General features: G+C 39.8%; 1 protein-coding gene and 1 pseudogene across 1 annotated transcript; both read right to left on the bottom strand.

The window, feature by feature from the left end:
• Window positions 1-2,108: 2,108 nt before the first annotated feature.
• Window positions 2,109-26,951, bottom strand: dok1b (docking protein 1b). The gene is made up of 5 exons (XM_041218513.1): window positions 26,262-26,951; window positions 13,278-13,568; window positions 8,426-8,537; window positions 6,731-6,903; window positions 2,109-5,131 (listed from the first exon to the last, which is right to left on the bottom strand). Exons 1-5 carry the CDS (start codon window positions 26,316-26,318, stop codon window positions 3,983-3,985), a joined length of 1,782 nt encoding a protein of 593 aa, XP_041074447.1. The 5' UTR covers window positions 26,319-26,951; the 3' UTR covers window positions 2,109-3,982.
• LOC121294624 lies at window positions 8,591-11,841 on the bottom strand (annotated as a pseudogene).
• Window positions 26,952-27,243: the final 292 nt, after the last annotated feature.

Here is a 27,243-nt window from a genome sequence, read left to right on the forward strand (position 1 = left end):
GTGTGATGCATAAAAAGATAATTTAATGAGGGACTATTTTGTAAATTAAAGGAGCTATGGAGAGTATGCATTCATATCAGCTATGAAACACACTTATTCTTCATTCAAGAACCACTTGGTGAACAGAAATTAGCTATGTTGGGCCTCTGTTCTTGTATGATATATTTCATGAATTATTATACACACAATTTTTTTTCCACTTCGATTCACTACCAGGCTCATATGAGTGACTACAGTACAGTCTGTCTCTGTTCCTGTGAAGAGAATAGATTTCATTTAAGCAGATGAGCTCAGAAAAGAGGAAGCTGCAGGATAAAGCACACAACCCCTGCAAGCTCACAGGCCATGCTCGTGAAACCTTCCTGCCCTTTTTTGGTTAAACGTGTCTGAAAATGAAACTGAGCTGATTGATAAGATTTCTGATGCAGCTATTTTAGAAACGAGCGGCAGGGGCGTGTCATAGATAGCGGTGTTTCAATGATTAACTTTGCATAATGCTGTAAAATTAAAGCTTTGGAGTCCAACATCTTATTTGGATTTTCTTTATTATTTTATTGCGACACACAAAATGTTATCTGTCATTATTGCCTTGCTCATTCACAAACAAAGCTTATGTATGATACACTTACAATATTTCGGGTGTTTGTCTCTTTACGCATATAGTATCCCACCCCCTAGCCCTGACCAGTGCTGCAGAAACTTGTGACAGATTTGCACAGCTGACCACATCTGTACCTCTGTGCTGTGCATATTCCTGGTGTTAACAATGTATGCTACTGCTTGTTTACATACTACATTCATATTAATACAGCAGCACCAAAATAAATTACTAGAGGACTGAGTGCTGCCAGCACAAAGAGCAGTACAGTAAAAAAAAAGAAAAAAAAAAAAGAAAATTAAAGGACTTCGAAAACTCTGCTGTTGTCTGGAAACGCAATGAGACTCTTTGGTGAGCCACAGTCACAGACAAGCAGTAAGGCACTTGGTTCAGAACAAGTCATATTCCTTTAATGAGGGTCACAAAATAAAAACACCCCTTCCAGGGCTGTATCGGGTAAATAAAAGGTTATTATTGAAAGTGGAAAACACGGGTTAAAGGCTTTTAATTCATCCAATATAACTCAAGTTTTATGTTTCTAATAACAGCCCTTTTATCTAACTGCTGGTGTACTTAACATTTAGTCAGGAACTGTCTGTATAATTTCTGTTTTAGGGAAGTAAGTGATATAAAAACACAGCAGTTAGCAGCAAGGTAAATATTAACCCGACACATCTGAAGAAAGAGTGTGCTGGTGGCAGTGAGTGCGGAATATGAATTATTTAGCCTGAAATATGAAAAACAGGATACATAACACCTGAAGGTTGTTTTGCAGTTTTATGTATTTCATGAGATAACAGGCTTATTATAGTATTTTATAAAAAGTGCCTATAAAAGATCTGAAATACATTCTAGAGTGAGCTGAAATAAATAAGATGCTGAAAGCAACCACCAGACTCAACAGGATCAAGGCACACAAGTTCTACATCTTTTGGCAAAATAGGGCCCGTATTTTCCACCACGCTGTAATGAGAAGTCATGACTTGTTTCATTTATTAAGTTTAAGTCCCTGTATAATCACACACTGTTGTGTAATTACACCTGCTTAATATCACTGTGTAACAAAAAACAAAAATTATATATATATATATATATATATATATATATATATATATATATATATATATATATATATATATATATATTTTTTTTTTTTTTTTTGTTCCTGGGTAGTAAGTGTTATTTCCTAATTGCTTATGCCTCAAAAGTATAGAAAATGGCTATTATTCCCCACAAACTTTGCTTTTGTGACCAGGACAGTGATATTTCAAAATATCACTATTTCCAATGGGAAAATGGGCAAATGTGTGTCAAAACTACTCACTTCTAAATCTTTTGTAGTCATTTTTGTATTACTTTAGTATAAATACATGTTAATTTGGATTCATATGTTGTTTTTTTCTGACTTTAAGTGAACGAAAAGACACACATTTGCCCGTTTTCCCATTGGAAATAGTGATATTTTGAAATATCACTGTCCTGGTCACAAAAGCAAAGTTTGTGGGGAATAATAGCCATTTTCTATACTTTTGAGGCATAAGCAATTAGGAAATAACACTTACTACCCAGGAACAAAAATTGTGTAACATAGTGTATTCATTCGTTTTAATCCTAAATCACATATAGTGATATTTAGTTTCAAATCAAGGGGGATTCACAACATAACCCTATAAATTAAGCGGCAAATCCAGGCCCACGTAAATCCAGTGAAGATGTGTCTGGATATTTTTCTGGTGCGGTTCAGCAGGGCACTGATGAAGCATGTTAGACTGTGCTTGTTAGGAGTGGTTTCTTGGTTTTTAACACAGTTAAGCTAGTACCTTAATGTCTGACCAGTGAGCAGACATGAAATGGAAAACAAATACATTAAAACACACAATAAAAAAAATACATACAGACTACTGGTCCTCATCTGTGTCTATTTTAACCAATCTGCACTTCCTAAATAATGTATTGAAAGCACACAATGGACTTCATTAATGATTTCAGCATTTCATGATATGCATTATTTAGCTAGTGTAAGCCGGGTAAGTCAGTCCATTTCAATCCTCTGCCTTGTTCCAGCTATGTCAATAGGCTGAGTCTGGACTGCTCAATTAAAAAATTAAAAGGCACAGTTGGAACAAGGTCCTGCACTAGAATGTATTGAAAGTACCATAAATGAGTAGCACTGACTGACTTTCACCTTGTTCACCTTAATAACGTATGGTAATGAACACACATTGAAACAATCTGGTCCCCATTTACTTCATATACAGTCACGTTTTCGACACGTGACGATCGCACATTATCCAATGTGACTAGGGGTAATAGACTGATTGGAGTATTAATAAAATGCTAATAAAATAGGATTTACTCACCCTATCAATTAAACACATAAGTATTTCTGATATCATGTAAAAGCACACAGCCTACAGATTACCACTGAAACAATGGCATTTCAGTAAGCAACAATCGCAATCAAGAGTCCATCTCTAGCCGCAGCAGTTTCATGTCGAAGGGGTGTTTAAAACATGCAGTCTTTGCTTTGTGGAGTATTTATCAATACCAAGGCTAGACGCTTGTCACTTGCTATGACGCTCACAAACCCAAGCAAAATGGCACACTTCTTGTCCCTGGTTTATGGATTGGAAAAATTTTAGAAAAAATAAATCTACAGTACTCTCCCAAAGTATTTATTCCTGGCTGACCTGATACTGTATGTCAGTAGCTAGGTACTGTAGCTGGTCATTTCCCATCCACCAAAAACAAAAAAAATTAAGGGAAAGGATTAGAAAGCAGTGCTGTAGTTGGCTTAGCAGTGCTAAAACTGTAATCCTTGATGACTCGGAAACCATTCTGCTCCCAAAGCTTTTCTTCCACAGCAGGTCAAATGCAATGCCTAGAAAAAAAAATGCAATGGTAGATTACAGAAATTACCAGGGTGTGATAAAAGACCCAGATTGGCAGTTCAATTTGGCACATATTGACTGATTTAAGGTTTGGCTACATTTAAAATGTCATTTAAACCTTGAACCTTGAGACATGTTGATAATAAGTGCAGCAGCAGACAGACAGGCAGGCTCCGCCATGCACCCTCATATCATGGCACTCTCAATAACTTGTGCTGAAGACATGCTAACCAAGTTTCCTTACAACTGGATAAGCAATTTTCTCTAAACGTGCAAAGTACCAGTGCCAGCTGGGGACAAGTGGGTGCAGTTCCTCTCTGGGAGTGACCTGGCAGACTGACTGCTGAAAATCTGCTGATTGCTCCTGATGGTCTAGGAGCAGATTCATGCCCAGGTGTGTGAACACACAGAACACAAGAAAAATTACTAAATGCTGGCCAGGAAAAAAGTATTCCAGCTCTTCACTTCCTGCAAGACTATCCAAGAAGGTTGGTTAAAGGCTTCCCAGGTCCTCATAAACTGATTCTGGTGACCTGGGGACACCAGCCTCTACCAAGTCCTCCCGGCCCCTGCTCCTCAGGTAGAGACTGAGGTTGTTGCTCTTCATCACTGTGCTATAAATGTCCTTGCTGTTAGAGTTGTTGAAGTTGGCTTTGCCCAAGGGCAAAGGTGGTGGTTCTTTCCTGCCTATCTGCGGCTTGGGTGCTGGGAGTGGTTTGGGCCCCTTGGGTCTCGGCTGCTGCTGATTTACGTAGGGTGGCACGCAGTAGTCATCAGTGCTGGGGTTGTAGGGGATCTCATGGCCTGTTTGATCATCCAAACCCTGCTTCCTCCAGGCATTGGCTCCCAGGCGAGCCTCATCGTACACGGAGCTGTCAGCAGGTGATGGCTGCCTGGCCCTCCCTTCCGGTTCATCGTAAATGTGCTCCTCGGGGTTGGCCCCCCCGTTCCTGCCTCCTTCAAACATGAACCCGGGCGTTTTCTGTGCCAGGTTGTAGGTGACCTGGTCATTGATATCGGAGTAGAGGGGGTATGGCTTGCTCGGCTCGTCCGTGGTGTGCCTCTGCCTGGGCGCAGGGGCCGGGGGTTTGATGCTGTCCATGGGGTCAGAGTACAGGGACTCCATGAAGGGCTTGGGTGGTCGCACCGCATCCATGGGCTCGGAGTAGAGGCCAGCCTGGTCCTCCAACAGGGATGAGCTCTTGGGGAGTCTGGGCAGGGGGGAGCGAGGAGGAGTGCTGGGGGATTTAGAGGACAGGCCTGGAGGATCAGGCAGACTGCGTGCCTTGAGGAGCTTGTCCTCTGCCTGCCGCCCATCCCTCTTGGTGAAGATGCCGTCAGCCGAGCCTGACTTGCTGCCCGCAGGGGTGTCTGACTCAGGTTCCATGATCTGGGGTGCCCATGCTGTGCCCCCTCCCCCTCCCCGTCCCATGGACTCTGCAATGGCGTTGCGTATCTGCTGGCTGTCCGGGCTGTCCGAGTCCAAAGAGGGGCAGCTCTGACGGTTCTCCTCTGCTTGCGCCTTCTGCTCCTTGATGGCAGCCTCCACGATCTGGAAGATTTCGTTGCCCTGCTTCGTCTCGAAGGTGAAATTTCCCGGGCCTGAGTCACAGCGCCGGCCGGCTTCGAATGAAAACATCACCTGGAAGAGACAACACAGTCAGTCACTAACTATACTCTTTACAGATACTTCCTACAGTATTTACTGTAAATTTCATAACACTGAGAAGCACATTTAGGAATGTCCTGGAAAAATGTCATTTTCATTAGATGACCCTTTATGTATCCAATTACCAACCGAATACAATTTTCTAAAAATGGAAATATTCGTGGTTTATCAAGTTTTTTACATTTTTTTTTTTATTTCACAGAAATAAGATGGTTGATGGTAATATTAAGCTAAATGAATGAAATCTGCTTAGTGTCAGTGGCTTATCCAGCGCTGGTACTTCAAAGGCTTTTGAGACAGGTAAGTTTGCATCTCATTACGCCAACGAAGGGTTAATATACAGTACAATTAAAGTGAAATAGTACATTTTAAGTGATTATTGAAATTAGTAGTAAAGCAATGTAGTGTTTGTCTTAGCTCTGCAAGAATGTGACAAAGAGCTGAAAACAAGATAAAACAAGCACTACTCTTGATTAACTAATCTTACTGTGTTTTGCTTAGCCAGGTCTAAAATTCTGAACAGGCTGAAGCTCATGCAGAAATAAGCATGCTTTATGAAAAAGTGACAGGGGTAACTCTTTTTTGGTGCACTTTCCAACCCATTATAAAAAAACTGGCGATTTGGTGTAAATAGCTCTTGAGAATCCAGCACAATGTGTTTCAACTGCCAGTTATTACAGAGAGTATCAATAACTATTTAACACCCAACAATGACACATTTACAAATAACAAAATAGAAACTCAAATTTTAAACTTCAACAAAATTGCAGACATGGACAGAGACAGCAGTCATTAAATTTCGATAGAGCCGACAGTTGGTTTTATTTTGAACTATGGCGGCTGTGTTGGCAATTGTTGTTGTCATTGATGGGATGTGGGTAGAGGTCAGCACTCTGCTGCCCTGGGTCAATGATGTTATTAATGTTACTCTGATAGCCTGTGTACTGGTCAGGTCTGAATGAAAGCCTGTGACACATATCAGAGGCCCCTGCCTCGGCTATTCGTTCTGAACCACATCCTCTGACATCGTGGCTGCAGCACAGCTGCTGTTCGAGAGTGGAAAACCAGAGAGCAGAACTAACTGCAGGAAACCGGTGCAGAATGGAAACAGCACGTTACACAAATAGATAGATTATTATATATATATATATATATATATATATATATATATATATATATATATATATATATATATATATATATATATATATATATATATATATATATATACTTATATAGTCATTAGAAATACAGACACAGTTACAAGAGATACATGATAAAATAGCTCAATCAAACCAGCTTTGCAGAGCACACAAAATAAGATGTAGTTCCATTAAGTTAAATATAAAAACTATTTTCAGATAACAAATACCTTGTTTCCATGCACAATCAAATCAGGTTTAAGATACCTGTTAGAGGACCGTTCTATAATTTGCATGTAAACCAGTTGTGTGGGTTTAATCTGATTTAAGTGCACACAGATTCAAAAGCCTTGATTCCTCTGAATCCCACTGAGTCTGGCGTGTAAACTCTGCACGGCACAGGACCATGTTGTCTCGTCCAGCAACTCACCTTGTCACGCCCGTATCGGCGCAGCAGCTTGTAGGGCCAGGCGAAGAGGGTCTGCTTGGTCTTGGGCTCCTTCAGCAGCAGGCTCTCCTTGCCAGCTTTTAGGCAGTACGAGCCCTGCAGCCCACATCGCTCTGACGCCTCCGTCTTCTGCATCGACACCCAGAACTCGCTCACTGTGAAATAAATGCAGACAGTAATCAGGCAGCCAGGGCCAACTGTGCCCGAGGCACCATGGACCAGGCTCCGGAATCAAATGAGACATGTTCAAGAGGGTTTATATCAGTGGTGCACAATTTTAACTCTGGACCTCAGGAGCCACTGCAACCCAGTTCTTGATTCTAAGCAGGTCCTAAATTAGTTAATCAAACCATCTGAGGGTGAATTAACTAGTTGAGTAACAAAAACCCAGCCTGCAGTGAATCTTGAAGGCGGAAGTTGTGAACCGTTGACTTGCATCAAACTTTCATAAAATCACCTTTATTTTTATTGTAACTGCAAAATACTCCTTGCAAATGATGGCTACCCAAGTGTGAAAAGGAGCTGGGGGTTGGGGGGTATGGAGCACTGCAACTAATCTGCTGTTTTTAGTTTTACAGAAGGAAGTGTTCCTGCATACTCGGCAAGTAACACATGCAGTTGTGATACTGTTCCTATTTCCCCAAGTGCTACCTTCGCCACACATGCAACTACAGCAACAACAAAAGAACAAGTACAGTAGAAACCCAGGGTTCCTAACACGAAACTTATGAACTACCTGGTCTACCGAACCCCCACTTTCAACCGGAAGTATGCTGTCACTCAATCCCAATGGTAACTTCAATTTAGCATTTTTCCATTTATAGTACTGTTTTAAAAACTTTTGAACCATAACAATATGAGTATTGCATTACTGTGCTGTATCCTTGTATTATTCTTCAGATTTAGGGTGTAGATAGCAGGTGTCCACATCTATTAAAACCATTGAAAACTAATTTTCAGTTACAGGCATTTCAGACTTACACACAACCTCCATTCCCAAAGGTTCTACTAAATATCTTTTAAAGGGCTCATCAAGTCTGATGTATGTGCTGTCAAATCAGTCAGTGCAGACTATTTATTTTAAATGTAATTTGAGCTTCTGCATTTCTGGATGTGTTAGAAAAGTGACCCCTCTCCTTTTTGGGTCACTGTGATACTGTTGAAAGAAGCACAGCTGATGTGTGTCTAAAGCAACTTCCTCTTCTTGTTACCGGAATGTCCTGCTAAATCAGCACTCGTTGTCTGACTGTTCAACAGCAGCTCTTCTAACATTTTGTCTCTGCCACTCCATGGGTCTGAGTGTGGGGCAAGGGTATTGGAGGCTCCCACTGCAGGTTTGAGTGTAAGCAACACAACAGAGAACTAAACATGGGAAAACTGTGAAGTTACTGTGTGCTTTCACTGTGGTAAACTTCTGCAAGGGCATCTCCATGCCTGTTTCCATAATGCAGGTAAAACAGTTTAAAACAAATTCAAATCATATTTCATAAACAGAATGTGAGCCAACTGAAGGCTCTTGAGCAAATGGACACCATACTTTATCATTAAATATTGTTATTAAAAAAATGAAACAGAACAGAAACATGGAGTGGGCTCCACAGGTTTCAATACCACAGCGATTGGCTAAGTGATTAATTGATTGATTGATTGATTGCACGTGCCCTGCGGAGGCCCTACCTTCATCCCGGGAGTAGTAGATGAGGTTCTCAGCCATCTCCATCTCAGACTTGTTGTTTGAAGGGCTGCTGGAGTCTGAGCCACTGCTGCGCTTCAGGTCTCCTATATTCCCCTGAAAAGCAGAGAGAGAGAGAGAGAGAGAGAGAGAGAGAGAGAGAGAGAGAGAGAGAGAGAGAGAGAGATTTGTTGAAATCCAGTTATTTGTAGGACAGACAGAGAGAGAGGCTAGTGCACAGGCAAAACCAGCCTCCAACTCAAATACACACGGCAGACCTGCAAACTCTTTCTTCAATAGGATTCAGGATTCTTCACCACACTACGAAGGCAATGCATGAGCCAGCACTTTCCAACCAGCCAAAGACAAACTGTGCCAGCTGTGTTCTACATACCTGACAGATCCTGTCCCTGCCAATACATGTGTCCACTTCAAATGTAAACAGGAGAACATTGATCATTTTGTGAACATGCCTCTATGCTGCAGTTACACACTTGGTTCAAACTGATTTTAACAAGCAAGGTTACTAGACATCAAGAAAGCACTGTGTTCCAGTGGGGGAAGCTGGATTGCACGGTCATGTCCTTCTCTCTCCATAGGCTCAGATCACGGGGGAGACGAGGGGGTCAAGACGCACCCACTCTTCGTACTGGGGGGGGACAGTACAGGAATTTATCCACCCCACCACACACACTTTTACGACACCTTACTAATATTTTTAAACTGTTTTATGATTCAGAATGGTTAGCTTGTGGTTATCTTACACACAAATGATTTTGGGAAACGTAATGAAGCTTCTGTTATTTACCAAAAACGCTTTGACATGAATATGTTTAATAAGGGGACGGGTAAAAAAAACGCAAAGTGAAAACAAAACTGAGATAGAAAAATGTTTTGATGAAATGTAGCTTATCGTTTTGCGAAAGTAACGTTGAGACTAGTGTAATTTCGACCCGATACACAATCTGTTTCCAACTTCTACTTCTTAGAAACCTGCTGCTGCAGATGCAAGTAATAAAGAAGTTGGCAGCAAAGGGAATTTAAGAATCATTTTGCGGCAAAATCTAAAACAGTCTACGCCATTTTCAAGTATTATACCGATTTTTAGCAATAAGACAGTGTTTTCAAGCCCAATGGTTTCACACGTTAGCCCTGGTTACACTGCGAGGGCTCAATTAAGGAAGTACAGTACTGTGCTTTTTCTGTGCAAAGGCATGATAAATGAAACTAATATATAGTTGTCGTTTAGGAAACAAACAAGTCTTGGGGGGGGTGGGGGTGGTTAAAAGGGGTGAAATTACAGGGGTTAACATTAGAACATTTCTTATCACTACCGTATCAATACCGTTTTAATACGTTTCAATACATCTGTGTTTATAAGAATTTGTTGTGATGTCACACCTTATTTTCCTAAATTGCCACATGTTTAGTCCCCCCCCCTCCCACCTTACAGTAGAGATCGGCACCAATGTCTCTGTCCGTGTCACGTTTGAGACTTTTTCAAATTTCCACAAAGCTGACGTTTTTGACTGTGTCCCATACATGATTTACAGTCTTTGAAAGTTTGTTAATAGAAGCAATTTTTTTTTTTTTTTTTTTTTTTTCATGTGCAAAACAGTGTTTATTGTTCTTTTGCACAGCACTACCTAGCATGATGTCAGTCAATCCTGAACTCGGCTCTTGAGATGTAGCAGCTAGTTACAGACGTGGTCCCTGTACAGGTAGCAGCCCTGTCCAGGTGTCTTGGCAAAAGCAATGTGGTTCCATTCTATAACAGAAGCAATCATGCACACATCACAGCATAACCACTGAATCCAACCAGTCCAACTGCTCCCTTATTAAATAATAAAATGGTTCAGTGGCAGGTTTTGAAGAGCATTTACTGATGTTGTGGTTTTGATGCCTCGCTCGTATTTATCTCTGCAGTGGGAGAATGCTGCAGCCAAGCAGACCCCTTCCACTCCATCGCTGTGGGGTCAGCCCGAAGTGTACCTTCTTTCCACTGCGGATCACAGCTATACTCAGGGGTTTCCCCTCGCTGTGCTGCAACACTGAAGCAATGTTCTGTAAGTTCTGAAAGTTCTGAGAATTCACAGTGCCGAATTCAAAAATCTCATCCCCAATTTGTAATCCAGACATGCTGGCTGGGGAGCCCGGCGTGACAGCGTCCACTTTAGCGAAGGGACGGGGGAGAGGCCGGTTCTGCTCGGGCGCCTCTGCTTTAGCCTGGGTCTCGTCCTTCTCACGCTTCTCTCTCTCGTAGGCGTGCAGCCGGTACAGCGCCTCTTCAATCTGCTACATGATTTCCTTGTGGTCATTCTGCAAACACGCAACGTTGTGTCTGGCACTGCGGACTTTGTAGACGTCAATATCTCCTCGTGGAAAGCCCTCTGCATCCACTAATGGCCCAGTCATGCCAACACCCTTTTGATCCTCCAGAACGTCATAGTAAGCTTTAATCTGTTCTTCTATTTCATCTTTTTTCTTGACCAGGTGTTGCACGTCCTCAATAGTTATCGCAGATCTCGTTGTTGTGTTTCCTTCTGTCATCGTCTCGGGGTTTTGAAACTGACTCATAATACTAGTATTGTTCTTACTAGTAGGAGTGGCATTCTTTTTATTCTGCCTTTTATTAGTATTGGTACTGTCACTGTTGTTTTTATTACTCATGGCCTAGTGCTTCCAGTGCTTTCCACCCTGCAGTGTAAACCCAGTTTCCACAACACTAACAAATCTTTCACTTTCATTTCAAATGTTCTAAGAAAAGATTGTGTTAACAACAAACAACCTCACCCTGCAGCTAGCAGACTGAGAACACAACACAGAGTGTTACATTGGACCCCAGTCACAAACTGCTCTATATCTTACAGAGCGATAAGCACTGGATAAGCATGTTTTTAGCACTGGAACAGGGCGAACCAGCAACCATAAGCTCTACACATGAGCATTTAGCCATTGGTTTGTACCAGTAGTTAAATATTAAACCTAATTTCACTAGCAATGGTCAGTGCAGCCAGACAAGTGTAGACTATCACAACAGCAAAAAACAAATAAAATTAATTCTAAAGTTATTTATTCCTGGTAACACATCACTCCTGTTGAAAAGGTCAGTGTCTGTGGTCTGGAAGTAAATAGATACAATTGGCGCTGCGTACTCGGCAGGCTGATAATTGTGACTTCTGCTTAAATAGGACATAACTCTGGGAGACAGTTCTTCCCAATGCTGTTTATTTAATTGGAATACAGTATTTTCTGAATGGAGACCGCTTTTCAGAGCAAGATAGGTTCATATAAGGCAGTGCAGCGAGTACATAAGTATGCGATTAAGCTAGGACTTGCATAAATTAAGTAAACCACCTTGAACTCTTGAAGAAGATGGAGTCTCCTGTGGTTTCTCAGGCTGTTTGGGCAAAGAAAGTTGGTGTGATTTCATTATTTTTAACTTTATGTAGAAATAAAAAACAGCAATTCATTTTGATTAGGAATAAAAAAAAAACAATTGACTTATTTTAAATCAAACTTCTCAAACAGGGAAACAACATTCAATGTAGGGTCTCGTACAGTAAGTTATTTATTTGTTGTATTAGAATTGTAATTGGAGCTAATGACAATTTGTAAAAAGAGCTTTAAGAATCAGGCCCACTCATTGCGTGTTTTTTAATTCCCCCCGCATCTGGTCTGGTTAATGTGTCACTAACAGCTGAAGGTTTTCCAGACAACCACTCCATATAGTGCATCAAGATCAAAACAATTACCAGTTCGTCACTGGCAGCTCAGTGTTAAGTGATATTGTATTGATTGCCTACAAGCACATTCCACACCAAAACACACAGTGTACTGACCCTTTGTGAAGTGATTAAAGAATCATCCATGGGACTAATTACGGTCCATTGTCTAGTGCAATTTACATCGATCTAATAAAGGCTTTTGGTTTTCTTTATTTATTTTCTATGATTATGACTAACAGAGGTAACCGCGAGGAATGCTGCAGTAGTGGTGGCATTAAAACCAAAGAGGACTGATTTGTACTACTGTTTTTAAAGGGTTTCAGAACTCCAGGAAGAGAATCTCTCTTACACGGGTTGCAGTCCATCCGGATCGTGTTCCCTCCTGCAACAATGCTGGTTTTCAGTCCTCACAATATGCTATTGTTGCTGGAGGAATCATGAACAGGACACTACAAAACAAAGTAGAGAATTCATTTCTTATAAACACTGCAGGATGTTCAATAACAACAATCAATAAACCTGTTTTAAAACATTTTTCTGAAGGCACAGCAGTGTGTCTTGTGTCATTTTGCTATACCTTATTGCAAAATAAAAAATATCTGTGTGCTGATAGAACTGCCTAGCTAGAAACTGATGCATTCCCACTAGTTAATGACAGTTCCTCTTGTCCTTTGTTCAGTCCCTCTTGTCCTTTGTTGGGTTTCTGATTGTGTTCCCAGTGGTATTAATTCAATTTTAAATTGTCTTGTTCTTGTATAGTGAACAAAGTTTTTTCTCCAAAATGTCTTCTGCACTGAAAACAATCCAGCAACTACGTAAAATACAGGAAATCGTAATTTTAAAAATATAAAAAGGAAGTACAGTAAGAAACTGCAGAGCAAGTGTCAGCAGTTTAAATGGTATCACAGGCCCTTTTCACAACGCTTTACCTCCCCTGTGAGGGAAAGAAAGCCTTCTTTTCAGTCTTTCAAATTCTGTAATCTATTCCAGACCATCACAGGTGTATTTAACAGGTTGGAAAACTGTAATGAACATAAAACTTGGCTAATTGATTAATCAACCTTCTATCTGCTCTGATTAATGAATCAACAGCAGCACATGAACATCCCCATGCTCCCATTTGCTGTACCTGGAAGGCTATCTCGCACAACTTCTCGACCCACTCTGTCATGGCTTGCTTCTCAGTCGCGAAGACGTGGATCTTCTCGTTGGTCTCCACACAGAAGGCAGCCATATTCTCCTTGGGGCAGGTCTCTGTGATGGCAGGCAGGATGCTGATGCACTCAGCCAGCCGGATGATCTTTTTGTCCAGTTTCTTGGTGCTGAGCTTCTCGCTGGGATTGCTGCAGTCAAAGTACTCAAGCCGGGCAATCCCATTCTGGCTGGCAGGGTACAGGACGAACCAGTTCTTCTTCCATTTCTGACCAGGAAAAAGAAAGAAGCAGTTTATTAGGGCTGTTCGTTTCCAGTTCGTCTCCTCAAAACCTTCAAACTTTAAAGAAATGTGTGTGCTAAAGAAGAACCTTGGCAAGTTTTACATATTTTTTTAAAAACTGGAAAGCTGTCCTTGATATACAATTCTAAAATGACCTAAAAGAAGGATAATCAGACAGACAGATGGCAGCGATAGCAATAAGGTTCCCATTGCATAGCAGTTTGATCCAGTCCTGGTTTTGCTATGAGTTTAATAAGACATGCCTGAGCTTGTTACCTATACACTGTGGCTAATCAAGCACATATTAAAACTTGGAACGGGTCAAACAGCTATGCATTGACAGTCTCATTACCGATCCCTGGACCAAGAGCCTCCATATTCAGTGTGTTGCTCTTTGGTCCCACTATGAGTTAGAAGACACAGACTGAACCAGGGCGCCCTTACACATGCCCACACACACATTAATTGTGTCAGTGTGTGATCCACACGTCTGTCACTGCACTCCTACACTGTTGCCATGACAACCAGGATGTGAAGGAGGAAGAGACTTACTGGCCTTGCTATCTTCCTGTATTGTATTTTATTGTAATCAACTTCCCTTTCAAACTGTCTTTCCACTGACAAGAGAACCTAAACAAGACTTGGTATGTTTGTTTGTTTTTTGCAGTAAAACAAGCACGTCAGTGACACACATCCTCTGCTGGAGTTATTATTATCATGGAAAAGTAAATTCCAAACTCCCCCTGTCTCTACAGGGCAGATGTGACTCAATACGAATGACAGTTATGGTAGAAAAGCTGGCTATGCTACCTCTCATGAATCCACCTTTTTATTAAAACTACACCACCTGTTCCCTCTGTGTATTTACAATTTTAGAAAAAGGAAATGTAAAGGTTATATGCTAGCTATATGAATGTTAAACATTACCAGTATCATGTGGTACCATCCAGCACTCCAAAGCAGACATGTTAAGAATGCCTTATTGATGACAAAAATACTAAATCAATCTGGAAGAAACAAGAACCTTTTGGTCTCCCCTACTCCTCTAAAAGAGATCCGCTGTATGTATGTATGTATGTATGTATGTATGACAATGTAAGTGTGACATACAGACAGATGCACACATGTCCTTATATTCTCCAGGGTTAACCCACAGAACACACAGCCGCCTCCACTGCATCCATCACAAGGAAGATTTATTTTCAAATGTAAAACTCAATGCATCAGGGAAAGGGTGGAGCGAACACTACATTTCAGATTACACCTGTCGTCTGTGTTACAGACTCTACAGTTTAAATACTGCAGGTGTGCAAGAGGCTGCACCGGGCCTGTACGTTCAGGCCTGTATAGGCTGGGGTTTAGGAAGAAGCACTAGTGGGTTGCTGCCAAAATCAATCAAAAATGTTTCTGTATGTTGTTGTTGTTATTTGTTTAAAAACCACTTATTTTAAATAAGTGCTTAGTAGCATCATTATTTTAACAGCTGCCCGATTTCCTGTTTGCACCCAACTCTCACACGCTGAAAGAGCAGAATCTCTGTCTGGGCTGCTATGAACAACGCCAGTGGTCTTGCAGAAGCAGCCAGGGTTAATGGTTCAGCCTGCAGTTTGTTTTATACTATATGGTTTTATGGGATGACAGGTTTATATACGGAGTCTACACCACAGTAGGCTTTACTTTGCCCTTTGGTACACCAGCATTTTTCACTTTGACAGTTCTTCATTGCATTAGATTCCAGTGATTTTCCCAGAGACCAAGACAGGAACAGCAGTTACAGAATGCATCATTTAGGACAGGGCTTCTCAACCTTAAGACACTTCTACCAACACCCCCATACCCCACACGTAATGACAGTCATTTCAAAATACATTGGGCACAAATTAGGAACCCACCTATCGGATACGTTGGATTATGGGAATGGATCACACTGGTGTACATCAGTTTATGATTCTACTGAGGGTACAATGAAACTGTTTCTAAAGATTCCCTTTCTTAGGCTAAATATACACAACACTAGGCAAGGCTGATAGAAGTTTGCAGTGGAACACTAATGTCATGCACTACAGCATCACATTAGGGGTTATTATAAAAGCTGCTGGAGAAGCTGCCAGCACTTACTTAAGATTCTGGCCCACAATACATCTATGACAGACAACTAATACTGAAGAGCAGCTCCTGAACTCAGTCAAAGCATATTAACACACAATAAAAAAAAGTATTTAAATTGAAATAAGAACCAATAAGAAGGACTGCGAGCATTAAATACATTCTTTGGTGCTCCTGAAAATCACATTCAGTTGATTGAACACAAAGACAACTCAGAATAATTGATATATGAGAGAGAGAGAGAGAGAGAGAGACACACATTACTTTTAAAACATGTTATCCTACTATTCCTGCTGTGTAATAATTATCACTTAAGGTTTGGGTATGTAGTTGTGGGTTTAGATTTGTACATATATGGAAGTTAAAGTTATATATTTTGAGAATGTGTTTGTATTGTAAGATCCTTTTTGATCGTTATTTATTTTACATATTTGATTTTTATTTATTTATATTCTTTCTTAATTTACCGTTACACTGGAAATTTGTCGGATTTTACACAAAACAAGGCAAAGGCTAGTGACGGTAGAAATACGAAAATTGGAGAGTGCTATATTTAAATGCCATTGTATTTATTAAATGTGTCTTAAATCATCAGGGTTTGTTTGAATTAATTTTTTATACCATGCTGTATAAAAAGAGGGCTTATTGTTCCTTTATAATCTTACCGTGAGCGAATTATTATTTATTTATTTTTTAACACTTTAACTGGATAATGATCAACAATCGTCGCTAGAATTTGCACGATAATCGATGTCAATGTCAGGGTTCGATCTGCAACACTATTATAAGGATTGCATGTATTTTATTTAAAAATGCAATACAAATATTTACACAAAAATAAAACGCGAGCACACAGTGCTGAATGCGCACCACCCAGAAACTGCACAACATGCCAAGGCAGAGAGGCACTGCTGGATTTCCAAAGAGATGCAAGCCTATAACGCAGTGCAAGGATAATTGCAGCTGTGAAAATCTCAAGCCCTCACCACATGCAGGCTAAATGGAGCTATCTGAAGTTAACCTGTGCAGGTAGTTTTTAAGTTTCCTGCTGGAAGGACTGTCTCAAACACAAACAAAAACACTGCTGTGTCACTAATCCACATGGCACCCACCCTCACAGGGTCAGTATGACGAAGTAGCCTTCACAGGACTGAATAAAAATGGTGTACATATATATACATATTATATATATATATGTCTCCTCCAGTCACAATGACAGGAAGCACAGCAAACCTGAAGCACCAAGAAGTTTAAACCAGTAAGTTAAAAAAAAAAACCCACACATTTCTCAAAGGTGTTTAATGGTTCTGTTTATCACAGGAAGAACCTGACATTTGATACAGTTCAGACGCAACCCCCAACAATCCATTCATGTGAAGTTATTCAAGCACGTTTTCACTTTATTATTACTTTCTCCAGCAACCTGTGTTGCTTCAAAAGGCCAAAGTGTTGCAAAAAACAGTAAACATGCTATATCATACCTCTCTGGGCTTTACAAAGCTTTCCTATGCTTTCCCATACATACACTCTGTGCTTTAGAACACTGTGCTAGGCTCTTTACTATGCTACACTTTTATAAGGAGTGGATCCTAGTAACCAACCTTTAATTTTTTTCAAAATCTGTTTTTAAAAATAAAACACTGTTTGATATTTGTGAAACTGTGGGATTGTCACCTGTCCCTGTTTTCCCAGGACATTAAATGCCAGGTCCACATAAACTGAGCAAGTTTGATCAATCAGGATACAACATTACTGCAATGGGTTGTCAATACTATAGTAGTGATATTAATGTTTCCTATTGGATGAATATAGGATTTCTGAAGAGATTTTACACTTAACAACCCCCTTCTGTTCAGCGGTCCCGTTATTTTTGTAGTTCAGCTCAGCTTTTTCAACCCTAGTGAAACTGCTCAAGATTATAGTGCTTTGTAGCTTCTTTCTCAGTCTGGAACGTTTCATGACTATCAAATGTTGTTAAATAAATAGAAATAAAAATAGGAAGTCATGAAACTGCACTGACTGCCCTTATAAAAGTTTCTCATAGTGAAAGCACAGCAACGTGTAATAAAGAACAATGAACGCACGGTAAAGCACCGTATGCTAAAGCATGTTAACAAACATGGTAAACCAGGTTAAACTATGGCAAATGCATAGTGCAGGATATGGGAAAAATATTGAGGTTAAACTTTTATTAGGGTACAGGGTGCTTTCAATGTCAAAGTTTTTAAAAGTCACCAGGATGTGATGACAAACAGAAAACTGTATAAAAAAGAGGAATACTAGGCAAGATACATGTGAAGCAATATGTGTCACACCCAGACAAAATTCCAAATTTAGGCCAGACATCTTTGATGTACAGAGGTCCTGTATTCTGTAATCAGTTTACATTCGAAGCTTCACTGAGTAAAATTCACTTTTAATACTGGTTGTAATAACACTGTCTGTCTCTAGATTTCTTTCATGTGTGAAAGAGGGACGAATTCAGATCACTTTGATGCGTGGTGCAGATAGTCAATGGGGTGCGGCTGCCTGATTTAACAGGGAGTATCTTAATGGCTAGGGTATCTGATACTGCCTGTGGTGCCTGATAAATGGGACACCCTGTAGAAACAAATGAGTGCGAAGCCATGAAATAAGATACTAGTGGGCCACTGCCCTTATGACGCCAGCAGCAAAGAGAACAGCGCTAGAGTAACACACCACTAAAAGTTTATCGTGGTATTTCTGAAGTTTTCCATATTTACAAATAGCAGCTGGTAAATGCAAACCATGACTTTCTAACCAAGTGTGGCAGTGTGGCATGGTGGAAGCCCTGCTCGTGCACGGGTGTGTGTTGTGTGGGGAATATTTGGTTGGCAGGGAGGGGTAATATTTCTCTCTGTTGAAACATGTGAGAATGTGGCTGGAGCCGACAACTGAAGAAATGATCAAGTTATTAATTAGGTGTATAAAATAGGTGGTCATGGGTGTTAGAAAGGATTAGGATTGATGTTGGCGTTAGAGGTGGAGTGCTGTGATCTGTGTTCCATCTTATGTTTACGTTCGTGAGTTCTTTGTATGACCTTTTGTTTTGGCCCTTGTGTCGTTTGTTTTGTTAATTGTGTTTTGTCTGTTTTGCTTGATGCATTTGTTTAATTAAAGAGTGCAGTAGCGTTTTGAACTGCAGCTTCTGTGTCTGAGTCTCCCTTCCTGGTTGAAACAGCCTTGCCAGTGACACTACCCTGTCTTCATCCTTGCCAGTGACACTACACCAAGTTTTCCATGTTGTTTTGAAATGCAATTGAGCTAAGCGGCAATGGACTGATGACACAGTGATGACTACAGGCACTCACTGCTAGTTACGCCCATTGTAAAAAGAAGTGTTGCACACATACATATGTACTTAATTGTACCTGGGCATCCCTCAGCTACACTGCACAACATATTATTCAATTAATCAGACTGAGATGTCTGCAGCAAGCAGATGACACTTGGGAAAGGGTCAGTGGTGTTGCCTGGGCCAGTACACCAAGACACATCAACCTAAACAAACACCACAGGGTGTCTGCCCCTGCTTGCTCTGGAGGAGAGATCAATCTGAATAACATGGATAGCCAGCTGGAAATCTATTCCAGTTCATATTAGGCAGGTTGAAACACTGGATTCTTTTAAGTCTAAATTGAAAAGAAAAATGTAATGTGCTTTTATATAATTCGTTGTAGCTGGAGCGTATTTGTACATATGTGCTCTTTTGTTTTATTTTTAACTTTGTACAGCACTCTGGGACGTCATGTCATGATATAAAAATAAATGGGCATTGCATTGTATTGTATTATATTGTATGAAATGTAACTGTGCATGTTCTGTCTCTCTCCCGGTACTGCAGACACATTATTTTGAGCATTTTAGATGCATTCCTGTGGCTGCATTGTGCTCAATGGTTGTCATTAATTCACACTGCACAGGTTTATTCTGTAGCAGCATTTGTACCGTTTCAGTTTTGCAGCTGCATCCTTTACAGCAGCCACTTGAAACAGCATTGTGATGTCCCTTTCGCCTAACACAGGCCATGTGTCACATGCTGTGAGTGGGCATGTCTAATGGTTGCATTACTCTGATGTCAGAGACGACTGCACAACCCAGTTAAACAAGAACAGTTCTGAAGCGAATTGCAGTCCGACATGGGCGACAGGCTTCCTGTTGCAGATATCCCCCACTCTGGTTTCACACAATGACTTATTTCTTCATTCTATCCCAGTTGTATCAATGTGACAATGAGGTCACAAAATACTGAGTGTTAAAACTGTACAATGCATTAATAAGACCTCATCTTGAATATTGTATTCAGTTCTGGTCACCTCGCTATAAAAAAGATATTGCTGCTCTAGAAAGAGTACAAAGAAGAGCAACCAGAATTATTCCAGGTTTAAAAGGCATGTCATATGCAGACAGGCTAAAATAATTTAATCTGTTCAGTCTTGAACAAAGAAGACTACGCGGCGACCTAATTCAAGAATTCAAAATTCTAAAAGGTATTGACAGTGTTGACCCAAGGGACTTTTTCAGCCTGAAAAAAGAAACAAGGACCAAGGGTCACAAATGGAAATTAGACAAAGGGGCATTCAGAACAGAAAATAGGAGGCACTTTTTTACACAGAGAATTGTGAGGGTCTGGAATCAACTCCCCAGTAATGTTGTTGAAGCTGACACACTGGGATCCTTCAAGAAGCTGCTTGATGAGATTCTGGGATCAATAAGCTACTAACAACCAAACGAACAAGATGGGCCGAATGGCCTCCTCTCGTTTGTAAACTTTCTTATGTTCTTAATGTACCTACCGGAAAAAAGAAAGCAGACCTCTGTGACCTACATCCCAGCGTGTACAATGAATGCAAAAATTGAAGCAAGACGTACATATATGACAGAGACAGACTGAGACCCCTCCGAGACACTAAATACCAGAATAGAACAATGTGGTTAATTTGCTTTTCAGGATCACATTTTTTTTCAACCTTCTTTTTGTTCATTTAATATTGGAATAACAATTTTAAACACATGGCATTTTCAGCGTATTTTCTTTAAATCTAGAATTTAAAATAAGACAAACTGTGACGGCTGGGTTATTGTCCTGCTGTTAGTTGTGAGTTTCTAATAAACAGAGCAGCTATCTCGGTGAGGATGAGCTGTGAATGGAACTAGGTCCCCACCCTCAAAGCTATTTCACCTCTGCCTACAAAGATGCAGGAATGTGCCCATCCTGTGCTTATAACTACATCTCCACAGACCCCCAGATTCTGATCACCTTAATATCGTGTTCATGTAAGGGGGGCATACTGTACGGAAAGAAGCATACACTAAAACCCTGGGATAATCAAGACAACACTGTAGACATTGGTTTATGTTTCTATAGCTGCAACCAACTGTAAAATATGACGTGCAGTAAAAAGTGAAGAAATGTTCAAATATGATCAAATGAATAATTCTGAGAGTGACAGGATGCGCTGACATGAATTTAAGTTGTTTTTCTTAACTGCAACAAGTGATAAATAAGTGTGTCGCTAATTTGTGTTACTTAAAGAATGTTTTTTTTCTTAAACTCTGTTTCAATGCATGGGTTGAGCAGTTTTGTGAATATCAAGCATTCTTTAATCAATCAAAGCAGACTATTTAAAAATAGTTAAGGCTTTGTAACTGTTTCTATGTTAGTGTTTCAAGTCATGAAAACCCTTCTTTATAACGTAACCCTTATAAAAATTTATCATAAATGTGCACATTGACTTTGCAGTTTATTGTCCTTCTCCCATGCTTATACCAAGCTACTTTTTTTTTTTGCTGGTCGAGAATGGGCTTTACCATAGGCTACTTCTCAGATACTGTGCTTGACAGTGCAGACAAGAGAGAGTGTAGATGATCAGTGAGGAAGGACAAGCGCCACAGGACATCTGGTGAGACTGACAGCTTGCCAATTCCCAAGTCTTCTCCTCTCCAAAGAGAACAAGGCAGTGTTTTGGCAGTGCAGATTGTGCATTGTGGGTTTTTGGGCGTCGACATCAGCAGGGCGAGTCAAGGAGGCGAGTGGAGATGTACCGCTGTATACCTCGTGGGAACATTCCACTTTGCACTGCACCATGTTTTTAATTCTGGGATAGAATTTATTTGTGTATTAGTTTATTTATTTGTTTTAATCTATTTATAGTTTTTTGTATAATTGTATTTATTAACAATTTGTTTTATTTACAATTCTGTTTATGGTCTTATTACTGGAAAAACCTGACTCTTAAAAACAAATGTGCATTTTCTTTGTGTTGGACATCATGAAAATAAATGGAAAACAAAGCTGCTGTTCTTGATAAAATCTATGCCACTAAATTAGATTTTTTCCTTAAATCAGACACACAATTTGCCAGCATGGATACAAAACTGAAATTAATATGTCATAAGAACATAAGAAAGTTTGCAAACGAGAGGAAGCCATTCGGCCCATCTTGCTTGTTTGGTTGTTAGTAGCTTATTGATCCCAGAATCTCATCAAGCAGCTTCTTGAAGGATCCCAGGGTGTCAGCTTCAACAACATTACTGGGGAGTTGATTCCAGACCCTCACAATTCTCTGTGTAAAAAAGTGCCTCCTATTTTCTGTTCTGAATGCCCCTTTTTCTAAACTCCATTTGTGACCCCTGGTCCTTGTTTCTTTTTTCAGGCTGAAAAAGTCCCTTGGGTCGACACTGTCAATACCTTTTAGAATTTTGAATGCTTGAATTAGGTTGCCGCGTAGTCTTCTTTGTTCAAGACTGAACAGATTCAATTCTTTTAGCCTGTCTGCATATGACATGCCTTTTAAGCCCGGAATAATTCTGGTCGCTCTTCTTTTCACTTTTTCTAGAGCAACAATATCTTTTTTATAGAGAGGTGACCAGAACTGAATACAATATTCAAGATGAGGTCTTACTAATGCATTGTATAGTTTTAACATTACTTCCCTTGATTTAAATTCAACACTTTTCACAATGTATCCAAGCATCTCGTTAGCCTTTTTTATAGCTTCCCCACATTGTCTAGATGAAGACACTTGAGTCAACAAAAACTCCTAGGTCTTTTTCATAGATTCCTTCTCCAATTTCAGTATCTCCCCTAAATGATATTTATAATGCACATTTTTATTTCCTGCATGCTGTACCTTACACTTTTCTCTATTAAATGTCATTTGCCATGTGTCTGCCCAGTTCTGAATCTTGTCCAGATCATTTTGAATGACCTTTGCTGTTGCAACAGTGTTTGCCACTCCTCCTATTTTTGTGTCGTCTGCAAATTTAACAAGTTTGCTTACTATACCAGAATCTAAATCATTAATGTAGATTAGGAATAGCAGAGGACCTAATACTGATCCAGACGTGGTCAGACGCGTATTATAATACTCTATTTGGAGATATTGGGCTCTGTTCATCAAAGTATTGGTTTCAAAATTCATTATTATGAATAGATTAAGAATGGCATAACTACAGTTTGTGATTCATCAAATACGTATTGCATCGTTTCCGACAACCGAATGACATCACGTCACACCAAAATGAGACTGTTTTCCACAATCAGACAAATCCTAAAAATCCTAATTTGCATATCATTAACTATTAAAGTCGGAAAAGGAACGCGACTCATCACACACTTGGGTGTAAAGAAGGACCTTTTTTCAGTCGATGTTGTTTAAAACACGTCACAAAACACAAAGCATGGACGGGGCTGCGGTATTGGCAGAACATGCCAATGCAAATGCATTTTAATTGTAGCCCTGGCAGATTATGAACTAGAAAACGAGGCTGCTTTAGAACATTCTTTCTTTTGTAAACATGCCCAATGATGAGATGAAAAGAAGATTCAGTCTAGATAACAGCTGCAATTTTCGACCTGTGTGAAGAACCGAGGGGAGAGTTTGAAAGCCAAACGGCTAGATCTCATGCTTTACCAGTGCACATCAAAGTTCAAATGGCCATCGGGTTCTATGCCATGGGATGGTTCCAGAGACCCGGGGGGGATCAGAAAGAAGCACTGGCCTAGCCAGAACATTTCTGCCACTGCGGCAAAATACAAATATCTCTGGAAACTTTCAATTTTTGCCAAGCGTTCCTGTTCTGATTCAGTTTTATGTACAGCTATGGCTAAAAAGTTTTACAGCACCTAGAATTTTAGGATTGAGACCAAATTAAATAATTACAAAAAATATGAACATATTTTATATATTTTATTCATCATGTAATCAAAGAACTACAAAATGGTATCGCAAAATTCTACCGGAAACCAGTATTTCCTGTTAAATTTCGAAATGTCATATTTTTAAATTTTTGTCCGTATATGGAAAACTACAAAGCAGTATGTAATTGAATATGTTAACGTAACATTATTCAACAGGTTTAATTTGAATTTATAAAGCATGATGTGTTAATTCTATAGGGGGGTGCAAAACTTTTGGCCAAGTTGTATATCAATGCCTAAGGTTTAAACGTTCATAAAACGTAACCAAAAGCTGTACGCATATTAGCTTATTAAATGGCTAATATTAAAATAGGGTTTCATATCTTGTATGAATATAGATTCATAGTCATTAACCAAGGTGTATTTCATTTTTTTTCATGAAAACATCTAGATTGAAAACAATAATCAATGGTTTAAATAAAGCTTAGCAGTTTTATTTATCAGAGCGTGGCAATGTCGCATAATGCTTAGAATTGAAAACACTATTTGCCATCTATTCATACCTTACAAGGTACGAAAACAAAGTTTCACGAGTTGGACGAGGCAAAATGCCCATTTTAAACATAGTGACAATACATATGATTTCCAAAGGAATTGCATACAATGGTGTAGATAGGGATATCCAGCCAATAAGATCACGTGTTTTACTGGGGAGGTACAATTATTTTAATACGCAAGCAGGTGTAACTTAATAAGGAAATGTAATTTACTGTGTACAGTTTCGTTGGCGGAGAAGGTGATATCCACCAATCCACTTCTAACACCAATGTAGCGATCTCGATTAGACAGGGCGAGGCAATCCACACAAAGGCGTAGGACGGGCGCGAAACCGGGACATCTCGCACTAAAGCATAGCTCCAATACCGCTGTACAAAAGAGCCAACTCCTTTGCAAGGGGCGTATATCGGGCTTATATCTTTGTAGGTGATTATGTCACCTACCAGCTCTGCTGCTGCTGCATCCCCGTGCATGCTACAATTATATATACGCTATTTTGAGGCCCTATTTATGATATAACCTAATTTAACAAAATATATAAGATTGTCGTAATAATGATTAATACAACACTTTATTTTGTTTTATGCTATTTAAACAAAACCTAAATGAATTACTTTTAAGGTTAGTGCACATATAACACACTGTGTAGACTGGAGCCTTGGTCCAAAGAACGTATTCATTCTTACTACCAAAATTGTGTTGACCAGATGGTTCCAACAATGTAAGGTACAGAGACACACGAAAACATACACTCATATGGATGAAAACTAAATCTAAGTTATAAATAACATAACAAAAAACAAAAACAAAAATGTATTACTTATGTTTTTTGACATATACCCCCTACCCCCCCTCCTCCTCCAGAATTCCAGATATTAGCGACAATTAATGAACAAACTGGTCAGCAAAACTCCATCTGGTTATACTCCAGCAAAAAAAAAAAAAAAAAAAAAAGTGAATACGGACCACATCAACCTAAACGGTTGTCTGCTTGACAGAGTTACACCAGTATGCTGTGGGTCTGTTTAGACTCCTGACATTTGTCAAGCCCCAGTTGGTCCTTCATCAGTGAGTCGCAGGCAAGCACCTACACATGACAGGCATGCTGTATCTGACATACAAAACCCAGAACTGCCTACACAACCACCGCATTTTCATAAACAAGTTTAAAAAACTAAATACAGGACAAGGTCAGAATCATGAAAAGGACATGATTTAGAGTGACAGTGCGCCGAAAGGTAACAACCGTATTCACTGGATTCAGTCTAGTACTAATATAACCTAACCAATGCTAACTACTGGTGTCCGTTAATGCATCAAAAGTTATTTGCCATACGGTTTTCTGTATCAAGAACAGCTATAGTGCATGTTACTGAAAGTTGCACACCTAGAACAAAGAAAGAAAGAAAGAAAGAAAGAAGAAAAGAAAGAAAGAAAGAAAGAAAGAAAGAAAACAGCTGGCACATGAATAGAACCCTTAATTTAACAACAAAATCTTAGTACCGATACAACATATTAATATATAAACTAAACAACACAGAAACAGCATTTTCTCTGCCTCTGCAAAGAACGCAACTTCCTCTTTTTCAAGTCTTGTTGCAGATGACAGAGAACTTGACTGAGTTCACCGACACAAACACAACCATACTGCAGACTGCATAAGTAGGCTTTCTGGGGATTTTAAATTAAAAACTCGTTGTTACGGTACACGTGCAAAACCTACAGTATAAACAGCAGACCTCGGACATTTTTAGCCTCTGCTTGAAGCTGTAAGTGACACTGGGAAAGCAGACGAAAGGAAACGTCGAATAATAACAGAAAAGTACTAAGAGTTACATTTCACTGCTTACCTTGCCGAATTTCTGATGCTGGACATACAGCTGTCCCTCTTTGGCGGCTTTATCCATGTCTTCAGGTCTCCACCACCCCTGCCCCAAAGCGAAGTTCAGAAACTTGACACACGACTCTGTCTTAAAACGGGTGTGTGTACCTACCGTGCGTTTCTGCTTTTTATACTTCCTCGCAATATGACCTCTGCTTTGAAAATATGAATAACCATTTAGCAAATGCAGTATTGCGTCTGATTTATTTTGTAACGAATGACAGCCCTTTGATTTAACAATCCATTCCGCCTCTCCAACTCCACCGGGCTTGTAGGAATGACAGACACACGGTACAGATCGTACTGACCTCCCGGTTTAATTGCAATGGAACTCGATTCGTTTCACCTCCAGTTGTTACATCTCCTGCTAAAACGTTCCCTCTAACCTGACACACGTCACGTATAGCTCAAGGGGCTTGGCCCGTATCTTTTCTCTTAAGTGTTTTGTTGAAACATGTTAAAAAAAAAAAGTTCCCTATTCGCGATGAATAAATTGCTTTTAAAGCACGTCTTTGGTATATTATAAACTTGACCTTGCCTGCCACACAAAACGTACAGAAGGTTTTTTATTTATAATCATTATTATGTATTTTATTTTTGCATTGCAACCAACTCCCTTCAGCCAGACAGTTGCACAATCCCAGGTTGGTTTACATTGTTGCTTTATTGCTTGCGTGATGCCTCTGGTAATTTGATACCACGCATCATTGATTTTTAAAGCACGTAACCACTAAACACACAAATTAAGTTGCCGTACAGTTTAGAAAACTAAGAACGGGGGTGGTTCTTATTACCAGTACACATCCTACTCCCCATAAGAAACCACAAGACTGCTGCCAGCAGTTTAACAGGAGGGCTGAAGTAAGAGAAATGTTTTTATTTACAGGACCTAAGTTTAGAAAAGAGGAATTGGGTAGTTTATATATTATGAATGTGTTATGCGCAGCTAC

This window comes from Polyodon spathula, chromosome 2, assembly GCF_017654505.1.
Source record: "Polyodon spathula isolate WHYD16114869_AA chromosome 2, ASM1765450v1, whole genome shotgun sequence".
Taxonomy (NCBI): Eukaryota; Metazoa; Chordata; class Actinopteri; order Acipenseriformes; family Polyodontidae; genus Polyodon; species Polyodon spathula.

Coding starts and splice junctions, on each gene's coding strand:
- dok1b (XM_041218513.1), bottom strand. CDS start 26,318: ATGGATAAAGCCGCCAAAGAGGGACAGCTGTATGTCCAGCATCAGAAA. Junction 13,569..26,261: donor AGCATCAGAAATTCGGCAAG/GTAAGCAGTGAA, acceptor TTTCCTGGTCAG/AAATGGAAGAAGAACTGGTT. Junction 6,904..8,425: donor CTACTACTCCCGGGATGAAG/GTAGGGCCTCCG, acceptor TTTATTTCACAG/TGAGCGAGTTCTGGGTGTCG.